Source organism: Schistocerca nitens, chromosome 1 (genome assembly GCF_023898315.1).
Source record: "Schistocerca nitens isolate TAMUIC-IGC-003100 chromosome 1, iqSchNite1.1, whole genome shotgun sequence".
NCBI classification, from domain to species: Eukaryota; Metazoa; Arthropoda; class Insecta; order Orthoptera; family Acrididae; genus Schistocerca; species Schistocerca nitens.
This window is the reverse complement of record NC_064614.1, coordinates 933,153,915-933,176,958: the sequence shown is the minus strand read 5'-3', so window position 1 is coordinate 933,176,958 and position 23,044 is coordinate 933,153,915. Positions and strand designations below refer to the sequence as shown.

The following is a 23,044-nucleotide window of genomic DNA, read 5'->3' as shown; positions in this document are numbered from 1 at the left end:
TGTCCTTAGGTTGGTTAGGTTTAAGTAGTTCTAAGTTCTAGGGGACTGATGACCACAGCAGTTAAGTCCCGTAGTGCTCAGAGCCATTTGAACCATTTTTGATTGTTATGACGGCTATTCTGCTGTTTAGAAACGAGGGCTCACATTCTCTTGCAGAAGTCCTCTTCAAGGAGTCTACTACCAATTCCATTCTCTTTTGATGTGCAGTCAAACTCAGTTTTCAATCACAAGTGACCTTGATGTCGAGACGACGTTAAGTTGCATCATTCGTTCCTTTCGACTTCTGTTTTCCATCAGTTTACGAGACATTACGGTATTTTATCAGAGAGGTGCTTCTTCAATTTAGAGGGAGCAAATGTTTGAAGATCAACAGCTACACATTGTCTCCGTGCTTATTTAGTTGTTAAGAAGTTGGTCAAATGTAACATGACCGGATAAATACTTTAGGAACTGACGATTTAAGACATCCTGATCAGGGTGATTATAACAATAACGGTGATTACCACTCTCGCACGTGGATCAGAGATGGGGGTTTATAACCCACTAGGTTCATAATGTTCTTACCTGCGAACATTACGACTTTGCTTACAGTATGTTCAGTACGTGCTTATCAGTAAGTCTCGGCAGTCCATGTCCAGTTGCACGTCCAGTGCCCGCTTCAGAAAAGCAGTTCAGTTTTGGCTGCGGGCGCAGTTGGCACCCTGCGCTGACCATGGAACCGTCAATCCTGACCGCCGTTGCAGCTCTCTTGGTCGCGCTGTGTTGTCCTGCTGCGGCCAATCGTAAGTTCTACCACGGCTGTCCCTGTACACTCCTCGCGGTTTACAAGTTATTACACGCTTTTTGAGCCATTGCTATTGTTAAATGCGACTCTAAATAAGTATTACTTATTTTGAATTATGGGTCGTCTCTGCAAGGTAGGAATCTTGTGGTCAATGCGGAACGATGGTCTTGTACTCCATCTCTAATGATCTCGTCGTTGCTAGGACGCTAAACACTTGTCTCCCTCCCTTCTTCCCTGTATGAGAAACTACGACACACTGGAATTTAATATTTAAATTTTATGAGTGTGTATTTGTTAGTTTTGTATGGTATTATTAAAAGCAGTGTCTAGGATTTAGCATTGTAAATAGAAAGGCAAGGACTTACAAAGAGACGATCAGCGCCGAGATGCGAAACAGACTGGGTACCGAGTACATTAGATATAACGTAAGATACTTAGGTTATGTTGCACGGCAAGTGGCTAACAGGACTTGTCTTTTTCGGAGACAGTTTTAAGACCTTGAACGTACGTAAGCCTAATGAATTAGCGCTAAGGCGCGTGCCTGGAACTCGAAAGGTCGCGGGATCGAATCCCGGTTGTCCACGGAATATTTCAGTCTACCTTTAAGCTATTCGACACATCTCAATGCAGATAGGGCTCACGTTCTTATTATAGATGGTGGTGAATTTATAAGAATTTCATTTTTATACTTATTATATTAAGTTACAATCAACTTTCTGTTTGTAAATTGAACAATAATAAATTATAATATTATAATAAAGCGCTATTTCTGTGTCAAATTAAGAAAAACACACATCAAGAAGGCAGCTCTTCATAAAATGAAAATAAATAAATAAATAAATGAAGACTGGAAGAGATCTACATTTGCATTTTGAGAATGTATGGAAAACAGTAAAGATTCCAGACGAATGGGACATAGCGCTGATCCACCTACGACATAAAACGAGAGACAAACAAAATGTCAAGTTTTATCACTGGTGTTCAAAATATTATCAAAAATACTCATGACCAGAGTTAAAAAACTTTAGACAAATAACTGGCAAAAATATCAGGTCGGTTTTCGAAAGTGAAGATTCTGTACAGGACATATTCTTCATTTAAAATCAATAATTCGCAACGGATTGTTAACCTACAAACCTGTAACAGTATTGTTCATTGATTTCAATAATTGTTTCCTTCTATAGACGGAGAAACACCAAACAAAACCATTAGAGAATTAGATTTTAAAGCAATATTATCAAACATAAGTTGTGGAACTCATACAAATACAATATTTCAAAAGGAATTTGTAGGAGAAGTATCTGAACCATTTGAAATGATAATTGGCGTTTGAGAAGAGGATGGTGTATCCCATTTACTATTTAACTACTCGTATGTTTTAGAAAAAAATTAAGGATCTGGACTTGGAGCTAACAAAAAATAACAAAATTATACCAGTATTTCTGGGAAGGTAAGCAAATGAAATTAAGTTAACCTGTTTGGCTTGTCCGGATCATTATCAATACTGACAGAAGTTGTTGCACAACAAAACCTTCTGTAAAGAATGTCCAATACAACTGGTCTCAAAATTTCAGGTGAAGAAACTAATTTCAAGACGTATATAAAATACATAGCAACACAAATAGGTAAAAACGGAGCATTTAATAATTCTAAACATCAGAAGGCATTAGAAAAATTTGCAGCATATTTGAGAATTAATCAAATGGATGGAATATATGCTTAAACTAAAAATATGTACAAGGTATGCAAATCCAGAAATACAAAACTAAAACACTATACCAAAACTATAAGACCAGAATGTATATATGCTTCTGAATGTTTAACGAGGAACAGACTACAGTTACTTAAAAGACGGATTATCAGAAAAATAATGTTTTTTTTTATTCCAGTCTTTGATCACAATATCAATTCTTTTGTCGATGACCGGTTTCAGACCGTAATGACCATCCTCAGATATTTTCTACACCATGTCCTAAAGTGATAAGGCCATAATGTAATTGACATTGCCATTATGGCCTTATCACTTTAGGACATGGTGTAGAAAAGATCTGAGGATGGTCATTACGGACTGAAACCGGTCATTGTCAAAAGAATTGATATTGTGATCAAAGTCTCGAATAAAAACATTTGACAGTATTGGGTCACTGTTCGTATACGCGACTATGTCGCAGGTGCTGAAAGAAAAATAATGGATGCACTTCAAGATACGAATGGTTGTATTTCAAGGAAAAAGAAATCAATGGTACCATTGGTTGCAGAAATAAGAAAAGAACTAGAAGAAAACAACATCAAAGAATATGAACCATGGACCTTGCCGTTGGTGGGGAGGCTTGCGTACCTCAGCGATACAGATAGCGGTACCGCAGGTGCAACCACAACGAAGGGGTATCTGTTGAGTTGCCAGACAAACGTGTGGTTCCTGAAGAGGAGCAGCAGCCTTTTCAGTAGTTGCAGGGGCATCTGTCTGGATGATTGACTGATCTGCCCTTGTAACACTAACCAAAACGGCCTTGCTGTTGTTGTACTGCGAACGGCTAAAGGCAAGGGGAAACTACAGCCGTAATTTTTCCCGAGGGCATGCAGCTTTGCTGTATGATTAAAGTATATGTATGGAGTGTAGCCATGTATGGAAGTGAAACGTGGACGATAAATAGTTTGGACAAGAAGAGAATAGAAGCTTTCGAAATGTGGTGCTATAGAAGAATGCTGAAGATTAGATGGGTAGATCACATAACCAATGAGGAGGTATTGAATAGTATTGGGGAGAAGAGGAGTTTGTGGTACAACTTGACAAGAAGAAGGGACCGGTTGGTAGGACATATTCTGAGGTATCAAGGGATCGCCAATTTAGTATTGGAGGGCAGCGTGGAGAGTAAAAATCGTAGAGGGAGACCAAGAGATGAATACACTAAGCAGATTCAGAAGGATGTAGGCTGCAGTAGGTACTGGGAGATGAAGAAGCTTGCACGGAATAGAGTAGCATGGAGAGCTGCATCAAACCAGTCTCAGGACTGAAGACCACAACAACAACATGAAAAAAGTTATAACTTTAGAAGGCTTTCAAGTTAGAGTATAAAAACAGGAATGAATAAAGAAAGAAAAGGATGTGAAACTGTTACATGACATCAGTTGATCAATGCAAAGATTTAAAAAATGTTATACGAACAACCAGCAAATGGGCCCATCCCCTAACTTTCATCAGATGATCTCCTATTCCGTCTCCTTATCGCCTCCAAGGAAGGGCGTACCAGTCAGAATCTTTGACTTACTTTTCAATTACAACCGCCGATCAGATATGCTCTGGCCAAATTTACATCCCAACTAGATCCACTGGCCAGCCTCGAATTTGCTTTTCTCTTCCTATGGTAGTTCCGGATTTCCCCGTAAGGTTCGTACTTGTGGGAAACGCCAGCCATCAAGCTCTGTTGGTCACCCCTAGCGACGACTGTTGCAGACCCGGCTCCAGCGCATGCGCCGTGGCCGTCGTGCGACCTGCTGTACAACTGGTACTGGTGTCGGGGGCACCACGATGGCGGCATCATCTGCGCCACCAGCGTCAAGCGCGGCTCCATCGAGCCGGTCGCCGTACTCTGGACACGCTCCCTCGAGTCGAGCAACAAAAGCCACATCCCAGGTACGTACGAGTATTTTGCAGTGAGCCTTTAAAAAGTTCCAGGGAGATTAAGTTTCACTACTCTCAGACACTCCTTTTAGTAACTGAATCAGACATCGACCAGAACTCGACGCATAGCGTTCTTTTGCTTTTTGCTTTACCCATTGAGTTGCTGGGCACTGGTGAGGCCATTATCATTCACAAACACTCGTCATCAACATGCGGTCTTTCATAGTTGGAAGTTGGTGACCCGCTACACAAACCTCTTAAGGGGGGTAGGACGTCAAACGGGCCGACATGGAGCAGGAGAGGCATCACGGGACATTTTAATTTCCAGTGTCCATACTTTTTCAAATAAATTCATAAAACTTAGTCAGCATCACCAGGAAGGATTCAGGATTCACACCCATTGCAGTGGAAGCTCGAAAACATAACAAAATAATTTTTTTTACGTGCGAAATTTCATCATTTTTTCACTTATTAATGGCTGCATTTGTTGCTATAGGTATACTTTTCTTCATAAGTTAGAGAGATTCTTCGATGAATTTTGCACAGCATACATACCATACTCACAGGTGTATGAAACTCTAGAATTTTTTTTTAAAAAAAGAAAAGAAAGGAACGGTTGCATTCAGTTAGTTAGAATGAGACAGTATAAAGATCTGCGTGTGCGGAGCACGTATTTTCATCATTAATGAAAGTGCGAATTGCTCTGGCATATACATCTTCAACAAACTGCAGGAAGGTTTCATGGCCATGAGTATCTTAATCCCAAGTTAGAAGACCACATTCTTTTAGATTTTGCAAAAATACCCAGCACCTATTCAAGTGTGAGTGCCGTTATTGCACCATGCAAAACCGAATGGAATTTAGGAAAGCTTGTCTCGTAATGGAGAGTCATGAATTTCGCTGGATACAGCCATTCACATTCAGATCTTTTGTCTCAGTCAAAGCGAATATCAGCGTGGTTTCTAACAATTGTCCATTTCCAACACCTTCCACATCCCTCTTTTAGTAATTGTTGTTACTACTCACTGTGTTCAATTATTATATTCGTGATGTATTCTATGACTGTGTGGGAATGTCATTGTGCACAAATGGAATAAAATACACTAAATAACGTGAAGTAAGTTAATACAAAAAATTACGTACGCAACTGTTAACAGCTTATGAAAATCTGTAGGTATTTGGTTTCAATTCAGCATCGTAAGTAACTAAAGCATTTTATGCGCGTAGATCATGGCGGCCGAGGTCCGTTTGAATAAAGCTCCTTCGTGCATGTAACTGCTTTATGATGAAAAGAAAACAACCAACATGAAAGATGTATGTATTAGGGAAAGAATTCTGCAATTATACTGATTCCTTTCTATGAAACAGAAAATTAACTCGAACTAGCATGAACAATAACTTTCTCTCAGCATTGTCATATACCATAAAAATTACTTTTAAACAGAATATTTAAATTAAATAAAATTTCCTCTTTGCCCTTATGTATCAAATATGTTTACAATAGGCGGTGGCAGGAAACTGACTACAATACTAAACACATAACTGATAATTCGTCCTGGATGTCAACACGTAGGTATTGTTAAATACAATGAAATCTTGACATTACAATACTTCGCGATTAGCGCTTGCAACAAATAAAACTTTGTGTCTGTTACCTTCTTCCAAAAGTGTTGTCTCTGTATGAAATGATCTCAAATCTTATGAAAGATGTACATATCATGTGAAATAATACTTTGCTACATTTGACAGTTTATTTTTAATGTTTACCACGACGAGCATCTTCACATGGCTGAAGACATGAGTAATAACATATTATTTGGCTACCAGAAGTTCTATTATCATTGATTGAAGGCTGGCCGAGCGAGGGAAGCATTCGTCGGCCAGAGAAAGACAGTGTGTGTGTGTGTGTGTGTGTGTGTGTGTGTTTGTGTGTGTGTGTTGTATCTGGCAGAGTGAGGAACTTGGATGTCGGACCTACAGCACAGAGAATGGAATTCTATTTGCCATGCTCCCTGATGGGTAATTGAAGACAGATGATGTTTTGAGATGACTCGATGGAGAGACGAGTCTTTTGGAAGAAGGTAACAGTCACAACATTTTATTTGTTGCGGGCGCTAATCGCGAGGTATTGTAGTATAAAAATTTCATTATATTTAACAATACCACGTGTTGACATCCAGAGCGAATCACAGTTACGTGTTTAGTATTGCAGTTAGTTTCCTACCGCCATCGATAGTAAAAGTATTTCGTATAAAAAGGTAAAGAGCAAATTTTACGTAATTTAAATATTCTGTATCAAAGTAATTTTTAAGGCACATGATAAAGCTAAGATCTGGATGAAAATAACGGACCAACAAATCGATCTTTCAACAACTCGGAATGAAGCAGAGATTGTCCAGTATCTGTTTCGAGCGAACCCTACAGTTCTTAGATCTCATAATTCACGACAGGAAGATAACTTTGAAAAGATGATCATCCAAGGCAAAATAAGATCTAAGTGAAGACCACTGAGATGATGAATAGACCATCTAAAGGAGAGCACGCACCAAACATGGGAGAGCTCCGAGAAGCAGAAGACCATGAAAAATGGAGACAGACTGTTAAGGGGGGTAGGACGTCAAACGGGCCGACTTGGAGCAAGAGAGGCACCACAGGACATTTCAATTTCCAGTGTCTATACTTTTACAAATAAATTCATAAAACTTTGTCAGCATGACCAGGAAGGATTCAGAATTCACACTCATAGCAGTGGAAGTTCTAAAACATAACGAAGTAATTTCTTTTACGTGTGAAATATATTCATTTTTTTAGTTACTAATGGCAGCATTTGTTGCTATAGGTGCACTTTTCTTCATAAGTAAGAGAGATTCTTCGATTAATTTTGCACAGCATACAAATCATACTTAAAGGTGTATGAAACTCTAGAATTTTCCAAATCTATTAAAACTGTGGTAAAAATTGAGGTAATTAACTATAAAATTTGTGTTTTTTCTAAACATGAAGTTTAAAATATAACAGTTCATTCGTTTTTTCATAAATTAAATAAATTCTAGAGTTTCATACACCTGTGAGTATGGTATGTATGCTGTGCAAAATTCATCGAAGAATCTCTCTAACTTATGAAGAAAAGTATACCTATAGCAACAAATGCAGCCATTAGTAAGTGAAAAAATGATGAAATTTCGCACGTAAAAAAATTTATTTTGTTATGTTTTCGAGCTTCCACTGCAATGGGTGTGAATCCTGAATCCTTCCTGGTGATGCTGACAAAGTTCTATGAATTTATTTGAAAAAGTATGGACACTGGAAATTAAAATGTGAAATAACACTAAACACAAATTGAAAACCTTGTTTTTGGACCAAGAGCACTTTTCGTGAAATGTCAGTTCGCCGGATATGACACTGCAGAATTTAAAAAGTGGTAATCAAACGTCCTTATATGATTGGAAAACTCTAGTCATGGTGCATATTCTGAAAGATAAATTTAATATTGATACGTATAACACTTAAATATATTCACTGAATCACAATATCCGGGCTCAGAGAGATAACAAATGTCACATAAGCAGCTAATCGTAATCTTTAGAGGTAGGTACAGTCAGATCAACCAGTTTCATCATTACAGTAGTTAGCGTACATTTGTTTTCTCTGCCAGGAGGCAGCTGGTTCGAATCCTGACGGCAGGATATCTGCACCAAATTCAGAAGAGATGTTGGCGTACAGTTTCTTATTATCAGGCTATACACCAACTTCCTGAATTTAATGCCTAATCTACAGACAGTGCCTCAAGGTGTGGGAGTATGTGTGGCTAGGGCCGTCAGATGGAGCTGTTATAAAGTTGTACACGTAAGAAAAACGGGTCGTTGAGCGGCACTCCAACCAAAAGCGTCTTTTCGCTGCATATGACTGGGCAGCACGCTTCAGGGTGCGCATAGAACATTCAATGTTGATTTCCCTGCTAGTTTAAAGCACAGAGAGGGTCTTAGCCACTGAAGTGGTTATGGATGCCACGAAGAAAACACAACAATTATTACGTCAGTAACAGACAGATCTAGTTCTTCGAGCATATAAATTCATCCAGGGAGAGCCAGAAGCATTGTTAACAATGTGGCGCTTAACCCAGAGCTGCAAGTTACAAAGAGAGGCAACGGCTGGAGTGGTTCAAAAATGGTTCAAATGGCTCTGAGCACTATGGGACTTAACATCTATGGTCATCAGTCCCCTAGAACTTAGAACTACTTAAACCTAACTAACCTAAGGACATCACACAACACCCAGTCATCACGGATCTGTCTCAGTGCTTCTGCATGCCTGACCAACGCCCGTTGAAACTGATGTCAAAATATGAGTTTCAGCTAATGACTATTTCTGAAGTCATTAGTACCAAAACAAAGCAACGAATACTGAGCCTACAAAAAAATATAAATGCAACTGTAAATAAATAACGTCCTGACTGCTCCCTATTGTACTGTGCGTTTCATTCCAAGTAGACACGCGAAACACCGATTGACATAAAACTGACAAACTACACACAAACTAGCATCCGAGGACACAGGCGCTTGTCTCCTGGCACATAAAATTAGCGTAGGATGTCTATTGTAGCAGAGGAATATATCAGTTATCGACAGTTTCTGTTGATTCTTTCGTAGCTCATGTACTACTCGTACTGTTTGGCCATTTTTTTCTCTGGCAGTACTAGTTCTCAATACACTAGCAGTTATTTCCGAATGTAATTGATTATTCTTTGTAACATAGGAATTTTCATCTGAAGTAGAGCTAGGCGCACGAGAAACGCTCGTACGTCAGCATGAAATATCTAAATTATGAATCTTCCAACATCATAGCTCCCTCATTTACAAAAAATGGTTCAAATGGCTCTGAGCACTATGGGACTCAACATCTGAGGTCATCAGTCCCCTAGAACTTAGAATTACTTAAACCTAACTAACCTAAGGACATCACACACATCCATGCCCGAGGCAGCATTCGAACCTGCGACCGTAGCGATCGCGCGGTTCCAGACTGAAGCGCCTAGAACCTCTCGGCCACAGCCGCCGGCCCTCATTTACATGAGCTCATCTGTTTTCAGCTACCCGCCTTCAAAAATTTAGTCGTAGAGCTTGTTTTTATCCTATGATGACGCTTGTTACATCAATGAATATAGTGTTTTATATCACATGTACATTTCTTTTTACAGGACAGGATGAGTTTGGAATGATATACAATTTTATCAACTACGCAGGACAACTAAAATTTACGCTGAGATTTTGTTCTAAATCGGACACAACGAAGATAGAACCCATTGAATGGCATCACGAAGGTAATAAGTTTTCTCCTTTTGCTAATACGCTGTAATGGACGTAGTATTGATATATGAGTGACAGCAGCTTCATAGGATTTTAGTGTTTATGGATCAAAATACAAAAGACAATTTTGGCTACTTGAAACTGTCACATCCGAGGGATTTATGTAATAATTTGAGTTCTAATGGGAGAGAGCTCCTGAACTATGTGACAGTTTGTAACCCTGTGGGAAGTGCATTTGGTTTCGAAGTATGATCTCCGTATGGGAGTGATATGTAATTAAATCTCACATGTGACAGGATGTCAAATTGTTTGTGCTTGTGTGCAAGCTTGTGAAGAATATGAGTGCCTGAAGAATGTTTGGAAGTATGCTTGTTTCCCATATCTTCTTTTTATTCGGGATATGTGTACACGGTATGGCGAAAGAAGAGCCCTAACAAACGGCAGCATTGATACCAGCTTTCAAACGCGAGATGCCAAAGGCGGCCATCACTACCGCCTCAGAGCCGTAATCTTCTACCGCTGAGGCAACAGTGAGGCGTTGCTGTAGAAACGTAAACAAAACTGGGTTACGTACTTGCTTGTGCTCGAACGCGAAACAGCCCTCGTCGTTAGTACTGTGGAAGTTGTCTTGTGCCTATTTTTTATTTGAATGATACAACAGATTTATCAAGTAGAGAAGAAGATTATGATACATCACCGGTACCGCTATCGAATTAAGATTTGAGACAAATAAGAGTATAAGCAAGCGGCAAAATTTTTCTCTGTGATTAATACCAGTAACATTGTTATGAAGAAATTATTAAATTCTGCACGAAACGATGCACTGGTTAACTACGTTTGATAGCTGTTGGAAAGATAAGTAAAAGCGTTAGCATTACGGAAGTACACGGATATTAAATTACCGAAACTCAAATTATATTGCACAGGAAAAATTCAAATGAAAGTTTTTATTAATGTGCGATGCACACTGTTAGGATTGGGCGACATTAATACTACGTTGCTTCTTGAGGGTTATCGAAACTATCACTTCTAATAATATATCAAAATACCCAATGTATACGAGTATCGTAACATAAACAACGGGGTACAGGAAGGTACCACATGTTTTCCGTTCCATAAAAGTTAGCTCCACTTTGTTGGTTCATAATTACATGATGTGATTCGCGATTCCTTTTCTCAGCAGGCTGAAATGAGTTTTGAAGGAATTTTACTCGCAAATGAAAATTGTGTATATAAAGTTATACTCAGATTTTGTTTGCCACCAATATTTAGTTTCAATCAGTGATACAGCTACAAGGAGCTTCAATATTAGCTTACGATTGTTTTTTTTTCTTCCAGATTTTTCAAAGATAATCATTATGTGTGGGACCTCCTCGCTTAGTTCGATTTGGTTTCAAACCCGCTGCTGCAAGTCAGGCATGATTTCTTCACCTGCGGTACGGTTTTTTATTCTAAGCTCATTCTATACAGTCTGCTGGATAGCGTACTGACTCTGATAAAATTCCGGAAAAAAACTAAAGAGCTGTCAATTGCTGCATACAAATAATTCGTGCCCCATACGCTTTATCTATTGCCATCGAAATGAGCCATTGGAGAGGACTCTTTAACTTCTTTAGAATTGTGCGGCCGTGTCTCATTTTGTTGGAAATTTCTGCGGCTTTCTGAGCCTCTCTATCGCTCTGTGGAGTTGAACTTTTTCCCAGCAATACAAGGCACACTAATCCACTGAAATGTCTTAAATTGCTTTCTGAAACACTTTTGACGAAGCAAGTTTAGCATCCAATCTCATTTGCTATGTCTTTCTGTCTCCACAAATTTTCTAAATTTTTTATCTAAACTATGAGAATGACAATATACACTCCTGGAAATTGAAATAAGAACACCGTGAATTCATTGTCCCAGGAAGGGGAAACTTTATTGACACATTCCTGGGGTCAGATACATCACATGATCACACTGACAGAACCACAGGCACATAGACACAGGCAACAGAGCATGCACAATGTCGGCACTAGTACAGTGTATATCCACCTTTCGCAGCAATGCAGGCTGCTATTCTCCCATGGAGACGATCGTAGAGATGCTGGATGTAGTCCTGTGGAACGGCTTGCCATGCCATTTCCACCTGGCGCCTCAGTTGGACCAGCGTTCGTGCTGGACGTGCAGACCGCGTGAGACGACGCTTCATCCAGTCCCAAACATGCTCAATGGGGGACAGATCCGGAGATCATGCTGGCCAGGGTAGTTGACTTACACCTTCTAGAGCACGTTGGGTGGCACGGGATACATGCGGACGTGCATTGTCCTGTTGGAACAGCAAGTTCCCTTGCCGGTCTAGGAATGGTAGAACGATGGGTTCGATGACGGTTTGGATGTACCGTGCACTATTCAGTGTCCCCTCGACGATCACCAGTGGTGTACAGCCAGTGTAGGAGATCGCTCCCCACACCATGATGCCGGGTGTTGGCCCTGTGTGCCTCGGTCGTATGCAGTCCTGATTGTGGCGCTCACCTGCACGGCGCCAAACACGCATACGACCATCATTGGCACCAAGGCAGAAGCGACTCTCATCGCTGAAGACGACACGTCTCCATTCGTCCCTCCATTCACGCCTGTCGCGACACCATTGGAGGCGGGCTGCACGATGTTGGGGCGTGAGCGGAAGACGGCCTAACGGTGTGCGGGACCGTAGCCCAGCTTCATGGAGACGGTTGCGAATGGTCCTCGCCGATACCCCAGGAGCAACAGTGTCCCTAATTTGCTGGGAAGTGGCGGTGCGGTCCCCTACGGCACTGCGTAGGATCCTACGGTCTTGGCGTGCATCCGTGCGTCGCTGCGGTCCGGTCCCAGGTCGACGGGCACGTGCACCTTCCGCCGACCACTGGCGACAACATCGATGTACTGTGGAGACCTCACGCCCCACGTGTTGAGCAATTCGGCGGTACGTCCACCCGGCCTCCCGCATGCCCACTATACGCCCTCGCTCAAAGTCCGTCAACTGCACATACGGTTCACGTCCACGCTGTCGCGGCATGCTACCAGTGTTAAAGACTGCGATGGAGCTCCGTATGCCACGGCAAACTGGCTGACACTGACGGCGGCGGTGCACAAATGCTGCGCAGCTAGCGCCATTCGACGGCCAACACCGCGGTTCCTGGTGTGTCCGCTGTGCCGTGCGTGTGATCATTGCTTGTACAGCCCTCTCGCAGTGTCCGGAGCAAGTATGGTGGGTCTGACACACCGGTGTCAATGTGTTCTTTTTTCCATTTCCAGGAGTGTATTAGTGCATATAGTACCCAGTAAAGGCATAGTAATGTCAAATTCATAAAAAGGCTTAGTCTCATTGAATTTCATTGCTCGTTGCATACTACTTGCTAATATAGTTGCAGTGATCTAATTAATTAACACAGAAACTTTGTTAGTTACGAAATATGGTTAACTGAAAAGCTTAATACAGTATGCACCTACATATTTAGTGAGCGGTAGGAAACATATTTCAGCGTATTAACGCCTATAATTTGAAAGCGCCTATCTCCAGCTTCTCCATAATGTATCTAAAATTGTCCGAAACTAATTATCTTCCGAATTTATCATCATTAAAGCTTTAAACCATAGCTAATTCCCGTTACAAATTATGTCAAAATTACTGTTAGATTCTGAACTTCGGCAGTACAATTTCGTTGATATACTTTTTTGTGTTCCATTTGACGTGCAGCACGTGTTAACTAAATCACTAACTAGAAAGTTCATTATTTTGAGAGTCATGAAATTGTTTATTTAAGATGGTTGCCGTCAGTTATGAGTAATGTAAAACATATTGTTCTTAGGTGAAACCATATGTGGACCTATATCGCGTCTGAGGCCAGTCTACGGCTGAGAGTAAGGGGGCGACACCTGTGTCTTTTGTCATGAGCAATGTGCCTTATAGTCCGGTAACTAACATTCTGGAATATTCGCATATAGCGCTTACAGTTCGTTTTCTTCACTCGTGGGTTTAATTTATGACTTCTGTGACAATAATTACTGATTAATTCCGAGTGAGAACTTATTAGAGGAACACGCAGATTATTGACTCCTGTGATCAATGTCTGGTTAGCAGGCCAATGTTGGTGGACTTACTGATTACTTTTATTCACTATCTTAATTGTTTCGAGTTCCTTAAATTGTATGAGGACAGAGATATGGTGAACTGGTGCGTTTAATTTTTGCCATGTGTGATTTGTTTTTAAGCACGGTACAGTGTTGTGTGATTACTGCACTAAGACAATTTCACAATTTATGAACTAGTGTAGTAGGTAACAACCTGCTTTACTTTAATTCGAACTGTATGTGAGACCGGAAACTGGCCATATCAGTGAATAATTTACACCAAGGATGTGATTAAAATGTTTTAAATATATCTCTGGTATTGCTATAGACTATTAGCAGAACTGACATCTTTCAGCCCGTTCTGGGGCCAGCGCAGCAACCGAGAAGAAGCAGAAGGAGGCAGATTTATTCCACACTACGTATATTATTTTGAGTATGGTTTGAACTTAATTTCAATGAGATATCAGTCGTAAAAATTCGAGGGAAATGATTCAGAAAAAGTTTCTTTGAAGAGAGGCTTCCAGGGGATATACTATACCCTAGTGATGAAAATTCGATAACACCATAGAATTGTGATACATTATGAAAGGACTACGTCTGACAGTCAGTGTGTATGAAGACAAGTTGAAATGAGAATCTGTAACTTTGCAGATCCCCCACCGTGCAAAAAGAACTGGTACAACTGTGACCTGGTGGAAGACAGGATCTCGTGCCAGCTGAGACTATGTCCATGGTCCCACGAACCACTGCTGCCGGCATCTGGGAAGGGTAAGTTCTGAGAGCTACAGCGAGACTCATTTGTAATTCACAACACCATATTTATGAAAACAAGAATGTTTTCCTTTTTTTTAATCATGTATTATTGTTTATATTCACTTGCAGTCAGCGACTGGTACGGCTGTACAAAACGTGGCAACCAGGTTGATTGTTACCTTAGCAGTCTTGGTGGTAAGTCTACAACCCAATTCCTCATAAGTTTCTAAATACAGGAATAACTTAAACAACTTTAATGCTAGAAGACACATATTCCAAAACCGAATGCTTGCGATACAGTTGACCTGACGTGCCCCTTGCGAAATGATGGTTAATTGAATAATTTAAAATGAAAGTATTGTGTCTATGAGAATGTTGTTTGTATAGCAATGCCAAATGTAACGATATGAGGTGTGAATATTGAGGAGCACAAGACTTGTGTGTTAATATACGGCCGGCCTTTGTGGCCGTGCGGTTCTAGGCGCTTCAGTCTGGAACCGCGTGACCGCTACGGTCGCAGGTTCGAATCCTGCCTCGGGCATGGATGTGTATGATGTCCTTAGGTTAGTTAGGTTCAAGTAGTTCTAAGTTCTAGGGTCCTGATGACCATAGATGTTAAGTCCCATAGTGCTCAGAGCCATTTGTTAATACACGTTCTCCAATCAGAAAGCGCAGTTCTTTGAAAACATGGTTAACAGTACTATCTATTACTTCTGCGTCGTCTGCAAAAATAGTGCCAACCTTGCCCTTTTATGTTCAGTAGGAGGCTAGTCAAATATGTAAGTAAGAGAAGTGACGCCAAAAATTGAACCATGCCGAAAATACTTTGTGATATCCCCTCAGTCATTAAAAAATATTTTCCCCTTCGAGAATTGATTGAATATTCAGCATAACATATTGCATTCTTTTTTATAATATATGATTATAACCAGTTGTTTCTAATCCCATCCATTCGAGAAAACTCCAGCTTTTCTATGTGAAGTTCATGCATTGTGGTGTCGAGGAGAACGGAGGGGGGTTGTGGCTCACTGGAGTGTGTGGAGGAGTAGACGATGATTTTAACCAAAAATAGTCATAGTGCAATTCGCTTTCAGTAAGCAGACAACAGGCAGCGTGCGTTCAACCCTAGAGCGACGTACGCTGGTGAGGCCACGCTCCTGTAAGTGCTTCTCGAACAAGCAGCCCAGCAGTGAGTGCACTTGGCCGTTGCTGAGTCAGGATGGCGTGACAGTGCCCTAAGTCAGTTGATCAGGGAGGAGCAAGCTGGTGAGAAGCCTGGTGGGTGACGAAGGTGACATCCGAATTTGGAACCCTGAACCGATGGCTGGAACGTTGTGCTGGTGATGTTGAACCCCATCAGCACTGAGCTTGGAGGACCTCATCCTGTACCTTGGACTATGCTGCGGCTGCAAGGTCACCATCGGGAAGTCTCGTGGAGATGGCGGCTGAGTGAAAACGATTTGATTCTTAGCGTGTCAGGGAGCGATCGTTGGCTTGCAGCCCATCTGTTTTGATGATAGGTTGCTTCAGAAGGGAGTCAGTGATCCCATGGCAGAGACTGCCACATAGTGGTCGTTGTCACATAGTCAGGCCACTCCTCGACTGGCTCAGGGCTACGTATTCAACAAAAGAGGACTTGTTACTGTGGAAGAGAGGCACTGCTGCATACTTCAGTGTCGAAGTAACTGCCTAAAGACTGGACATTGCCTGGGGAACTGGGTCGCTATTAGGAAGCTGCTGAAATGGTGAAATGTTGCATTGGCTGGTTGCAACCCACATCGTGGATGTGGAATGGGCTTCTGCCTGGGCCCTTATCATGACATCTCCTCCCTCCTAGGAATAATTGGGCCAACCAAATTCATGCTCTAACAGAAGCACCAATATATTTACAAATATTTACACTTTGCATTCCCCTGCTCTAGTCTGAAGTAACGACTCATAATCAACTTACAACTTCTAGTGCCTCTTTCCTTTTATATTTAAAAATGGTTCAAATGGCTCTGAGCACTATGGGACTTAACATCTGAGGTCATCAGTCACCTAGAACTTAAAACTACTTAAACCTAACTAACCTAAGGGCATCAAACACATCCATGCCTGAGGCAGGGTTCGAATCTGCGAGTGTAGCGGTCGCTCGGTCCCAGAATGAAGCGCCTAAAACCGCTCGGTCAAAGCGGACGGCCCTTTTATATTTACACTATGTTCATTGTCTCACTCCTATCAGACACGAACGATGAGTCTATTGGTCCTGGTTTGCACTACTTTACTGCTACTCTTCCTTTTTAGGCTGGTAAGCAGCTGTGTCATTCCACATCATATGAAACGGGATGGAGATCAGAAAGGCATCCTATCACTGTAACCCCACTAATCTTACCCACATTTGTAGTATCTTCCTCGAAATCACTGATTCTGAATAACTGGTAAGAAGACATGAGCTACATTTAGGAAGGGAGGAAGGATGATTAGGATTTAATGTCCTGTCGACCTCGCGGTTAGTAGAGACAGAATTAAAGCTCAGAATGTTTCAAGGATGGGGAGGGAAACTGCATGCGCCATTTCAAAGGAACCATCCTGGCATTTCCCTGAACTCTTTAGGGAAATCATAGAAAACTTAAATGAGGCTGACCCTTCACGAATTTGAACCGTCATTTTCCCGACTGCGAGTCCGGTGTGCTAACCACCACACCACTTCGCTTTGTGTGACCCACAGGGCCATGCTCTGTGCAACCTTAGGTAAACAACATTAGGTAAACAACATTATGCGCTCTTCCAGCGCTCAGGACCGAACCACCACAGGCGCTTTTCCTACCTTCAACCTGTGTCCCTTAATACCACTCAATAATTATCCTTCGTCATAACTCGATAATACCTGAGAAGTTCTCCCGTAATATCATTTCCTTAGCTATCTAAGGCGGATTTTGTGGTATCATGCACACTGTATCTGGAGGGACCTGGAACAATAGAACTGATGACATCACCGCCAATGACTCATCTCGAATCAGTGGTATTGCAGCCCCTTGTCGCTCTGAGTTAGTGTCACATAATACGAAGAAAGGAAAGCCTGAACATAGAGTATTTGCTCCATGTTCTTCTCTTTCAGCGCTGCACCACTGTCTTATTAGAGGTAAATATCATTCACTATCTACTGATCTAGTACTCATCAAACTACCAAAGTGCATGTTCTTCGTCATCTAATGAGTCCATGTTCTTCTTTGTCAGCACTGTACGACTGTTCACATCTACCTTATTAGAAGTAAATTGCATTCACTGGCTACTCATCTAGCGGTCATCATACTATCAGGCTGCATGTTGTTCGTCACCTAATGATTATCTCCTTTACTACCATACACTTTAATGGTTTATAACACTCACTCTGTTTGGTACAGGTATGTCACATAAACTGGTACCGACTAAATTCCTTGTTCTTCATTTACAACAAGGCTATCTCGCATTTGCCTGTTATTTACATTGACCTAGATTGTCTTGGTATCTACAGCATTCCTTATTTAGCCAAGTATTTTTTCTATACTGCCTGGCATATATCAGTCTGCTGAGATAGCCATGCAATTTGGTCCATGGGGCTGCGTACCCTGACAAATTACGTAGGGTACATTCAACTGGCGTCATCGTTTCATCCCTTAGCCCCTTCCCAGATACTGTAACAGAGTGTAGACCCTGACATAATAGGAACAGGACGAGGAGAAGAAAACAAACCCAAGGATTCAAGGATCCTACAAGTGTTGTAAGTCATGTACTTGCTACTGCTTAATTCGCTGCTGCCATACATATTTAACCACTATTGCAGCCCTTCGTTGTCATCCACTTCAGCGTCCAACGGGTCCCACTTCTGTCAGCAAAAGAAATGGTGTCAGAGACAATAGAGTAGGCTATGGTTCTCTGCTGGAGGTGGGTGTAGCCCTAGACGATGCAGGCAGCCAAATGTTGTAAGAGTTACTTACTGTTAATGATAAAATGTAGCGCAATGCACCTGCAGTAAGCAGACGACAGGCAATTAGTGTTGGACCCTCCAACTAGGCACACCAGTGAGATCAAGCAGCTCCAAGTGCTGTAGACAGGGCATCCAGTAGTGAGTGGCCTTGACTGTTGCTGAGTTAAGATGGTTTGAAAGTATCCTGACTTGGGTGGCTAGAGTGCAGAAGGCCAGTGGCCACCCCGGTGGGAGACAGTGGTGATGTCCAGCTGTAGAACTCTGGACAGAGAACTAGACAACTGTGTGTGGCAGCGTTGGGCCCAACAAGCAGCATGGAACTGGAAGGACCTCAGCTGATACACGGACGATGATACAGCAACAGGATCCCTGGCTGGCAGTCTAGTGGAGATGGTGGCTGAGTGAAGACAACCTGATTGCTACGCTATCAGGCTGTGGTCGTTGGTTCGCAGCCAAGCTGTGTCAGTGGGAGCTGTGTCAGAAGTGTGTTGGCAATCCAGGGTCAGAGACTGACAGCAGCAGGTGTTGGTGCATAGCCTAGCCATGCAGATGACCTGCCTGGCAGGCCCAGGAGTATAAGTATATCCAAAGAGGCTTGTTAATGTGGAAAACAAGCATTGCCACATACTACCTGTAGACAGGTCATTATCTGGAAATGACGAAATGCTGCATTGCCTGGTTGCAACCCATGTCCTAAGTAAGGCTCAGGGCACCAGTCTAGACTCATGCCATCACACATGATATATTAAATGTCTCGGAAATATAAAAAATATTTTATTTTTCGACTAATTATAAAATCCGGTCTAAGTGCCAAAAATAAAAAGTTTCGTTTTTTTGTCAAAATATGTGCTATGTGCCTAACCTTCGTCAGTAAAAACCGGGCTATCTGGTAATCAGTATGGAAGTGGTTTAAAACATTGCCACCAGAATGCGCCAGGTGCTAAGAGCCACCTGTTTTGAAACAAAATCGGGGCTATGTGCCCGTACTGTTATTTTTAATTTGAGATTCGATTTTGCTCAAGTTCCTGTCTGTTGTGTTTACTATTGTGGTTTATGTGATGGATGAAACAAGAAAACGTCGGCAAAAGGGTAAAGGTAGTGTTTCCCAAATAAATAAGAAGCTAAGAGCCCAGAGAAAATCATATGAGAACAACACGAAAGTTACTGTGCCTCAAAAACAACGTCCATCTGATGAGGTAAGCGTATATGATAACTTAACGCCTTAGGGCTACGGCTTTTTGGAAGAACTTCGCTTGATTATGATTTTTCTGTGGCGTTTTAAGCTAACGTATGTTTAGATTGACTAGAAGAAGGGATCGTTTGGTAGGACATGTTTTGAGGCATCAAGGGATCACAAATTTAGCATTGGAGGGCAGCGTGGAGGGTAAAAATCGTAGAGGGAGACCAAGAGATCAATACACTAAGCAGATTCAGAAGGATGTAGGTTGCAGTAGGTACTGGGAGATGAAGAAGCTTGCACAGGATAGAGTAGCATGGAGAGCTGCATCAAACCAGTCTCAGGACTGAAGACCACAACAACAACAACAATGTTTAGATTATGCAGACCACGTTAGGTTATGTTTGACTTGGTTCCTGGACTATAGTAGACATGCTAACTGTGCAGAGTAGCAAACAAACTGGTTATTCGTAGCAATAAGAAATTATTTAATGCCTCTAATTCCCCTGTTTGTTTGTTGTACGAGGGTTGGAACTTTAATAGTGGCAACTATTTATTTACAGCTCGTACAAAATAAATACGTGTTTCAAAGTTTTACTGACCTTCAAAGTAGTCACCAGCATTGTGGATAACCCGTTGCCAGCGATGTGGAAGTCGTAGGATACTCTTAGCAGTGCCAGTTGTGTTCACAGTTCGAGCGGCGCCGTCTATTGCCCGACGAATTCGTAGCAGTTCTGAAGCGAATGCCGTGAACTGTTTCCTTCAGTTCAGAAATCGAGTTGAACTCACGAGGGCTTAAGTCAGGGGAGTGCAGTAGGTGGTATAGCACTTAGCAGCCCCATCAGTCAGGCAAATCAGTAACAGCTTGAACTGTACGTGTTTGAGAATTGTCCTGCAAAATTATGGTCAGGTCCTGCAGAAAGTGTCATCACTTCTGTCTCTAAGCTGGTCGTAGGTTGTGTTCCAAAAATTAATAGCATAGATATTATTATCCTTCCCAACCCCTTTATTTACAGATATAAGTGGTAGTCTTAGCCCGGTTTTTATGTTAGAGAGATTGGCACATAATCCTGTTCTTGTTTTGTTCCATCAACAATCTTTTTGTTGTGTTGTTAAATGTTTCACAGTAACTTTACTCTAAAAATGTTTGTAGATTAACTGTCTTCGTTTGTGTAGGCTATAAAAAGAAGAAGAATATCAAAAGGGAATTCTTTCTGGAAGTTTTTTGCGATTTCCTCAATAGAGCAGTTGTGGCACTTACCACGGAATTTATGATTAGTCGATATTTAAGCGAGTAATATTCTGTGAGTAAATAAAAATGTTACATTCATAATAGAGAATTACTTCAATTTGCAACATTGTGTCTATTTAAGTGTGACACCACTCTTCATTACTTAAATATTTTGCAAAAATCATATAGGTGTCTGTAAGGAAATATATATGATTATTCGAAGGACCCGTTGGTCACGTTTCTTACAAAGAGATTTAACAATGGCATGTTTCCAGCTGCCGGTAAAATAGCCTATGATACTAAAACCTTAGATACGCTATTAAGAAAATGAATTACTTCAGGATTACTATCTGAAATTTCATTAATACCGCATGAATTGCAGTTTTTGAGGTCGTCTTAGTAGTTGACAGTAGGGAAAACTAGGTCCTGGAAGAATACATAAATCGAGAGAAGCCACCAGCGTGCTTCTAAGGCAAGAGCTAATACCGGACACAGAAAAATTTTTCTTCAAGGCTAAGTTAATAAATGGAATGTTAAGTTAAGCACTTTAGGGACTTGGTTGCAGATGATTATGAAAAGTAGATTACATAAGTATAAATTTCATGTCTTTTTCTGATGTGATAATATTCTATTTTCTATGTGTGTCTGCATCATTTCAGAGCGCAAGAGTCATCCTCACACCTGGAAGCACGTGCTGTACCCCGAATTCCATCACGAATTCCTGCCTCACCACGAACATCCTGATATGCCGCCCGAGTTCCATGGCCCAATGCTGGAACCGATTCATGAGTTACCTCCTCCACCACCACCGGCCTGGGAGCACTGACTGAAACCGTAATGGCTGCGCTTCTTCTAGTACTTTGAAGCCGAAATGCTATCTCCGAAAAGCCAACGGAGATCTCGAAACCAAACATTCAGTACCATATTGCTAGACTTTAAGTATTAATGGCAACATTTGAAATAAATAGAACAAGGTTAACGTCAAGCCAGTGTCTTTTTTTCCTGTGATACTGTTAGCTGCACATACATATCCGTCAACTGCCGAATAGTTGTAACATGACTAAGCTCAAGTCATGTTACTATCACAGACGAAACACCATAGGTAAGGCATGTTATGGAAGCTAGCTCGCCGGACACTTACGTACAGGGTGGTCAGAAACAATCTGAAAAGCGTGTTAGGCTGTTACAGAGTACGCTGCGCTGAGAAACAATTATTCAGAAAAAAAATACCATACGTTGCTCCGTTCCCGAATTAATCGGAATTGAAGTTAGCCAGTCAGGCTGTTGCGGCGCCCAAATTCAAATACTGTCAGTTGTTCTCATACCGTATACGATAGCACACGAGACTGTTCAGCGGTTCATTTGGATTCGATCCTTATTGCCGTCCCGTGTTCAGTTTTTGTATGGCTCTCTTGGTCAGCTTTAGGAAACCAAACGAAAACCGTGTTTGGCAATACAGTCTCTGGCGGACTGCTTGAATTTGTGCACAGTGGCATGACTGGCTTATTTAGTGCTAACCAATCCGTCAACCGGCACAGCGTATCGAATTTTTTTCTAACATTTATTTCTCAGCAGAAACTACGGTGCAACACCCTTACAAGCTCTTCAGACTGTTTCTGACCATCCTGTATTGCTACTGCATCAGTTTCGTTTGAAATTTTTGCAATAAAACAAACATTTTATTTATTGAACTTTTAAAATATTTTTGTGTCCACATATACGCCTCTTAAGTTTATTTAGTACAGTAACTGAATTATCTGAAGCATTAATGTGACTGTAATAGAAATAAGATATTTGAAAATATCTACGTGTCATTGATTGAATACTTAGCAGGAATTGTAACTGCTGATGACGGCTGAATATAAAGAATGAAGAAATGTTACTCAAAAAATCCATGAATCTATAAAAGACTAATTTTGTATTTTTTGTTTGCTTACTATAATAACTTGTAAATAATTTAATACTCTAAAAAAAACCATTCGATACTTCAGTAAGTCAAAGTATTTAGGGAACGAGAGTAGAGAAGCAGAGGCAGGAAACCTGCACTGCCATTCGAGCCAGTGTCCTAGTGAAGGTGGTTTGCCGTTGCCTCCATCCGGCCTGTATGAAGTGTCGAGTGTGTGTCTGTGTCTT

The 23,044-nt window shown here is 41.3% G+C and overlaps 1 protein-coding gene across 1 annotated transcript in view; it reads left to right on the top strand.

Annotated features, from left to right (window-relative positions):
• LOC126213050 (uncharacterized) overlaps positions 1-21,798 on the top strand; it is a 65,682-nt gene extending 43,884 nt beyond the window's left edge. The window contains exons 2-6 of the mRNA XM_049940660.1: positions 4,239-4,418; positions 9,604-9,726; positions 14,453-14,569; positions 14,684-14,749; positions 21,571-21,798. Of these exons, the coding sequence (XP_049796617.1) occupies positions 4,239-4,418; positions 9,604-9,726; positions 14,453-14,569; positions 14,684-14,749; positions 21,571-21,737 (653 nt within the window). The 3' untranslated portion in view covers positions 21,738-21,798. The remainder of the gene's footprint in view (positions 1-4,238; positions 4,419-9,603; positions 9,727-14,452; positions 14,570-14,683; positions 14,750-21,570) is intronic.
• The last annotated feature ends 1,246 nt before the right edge of the window (positions 21,799-23,044 follow it).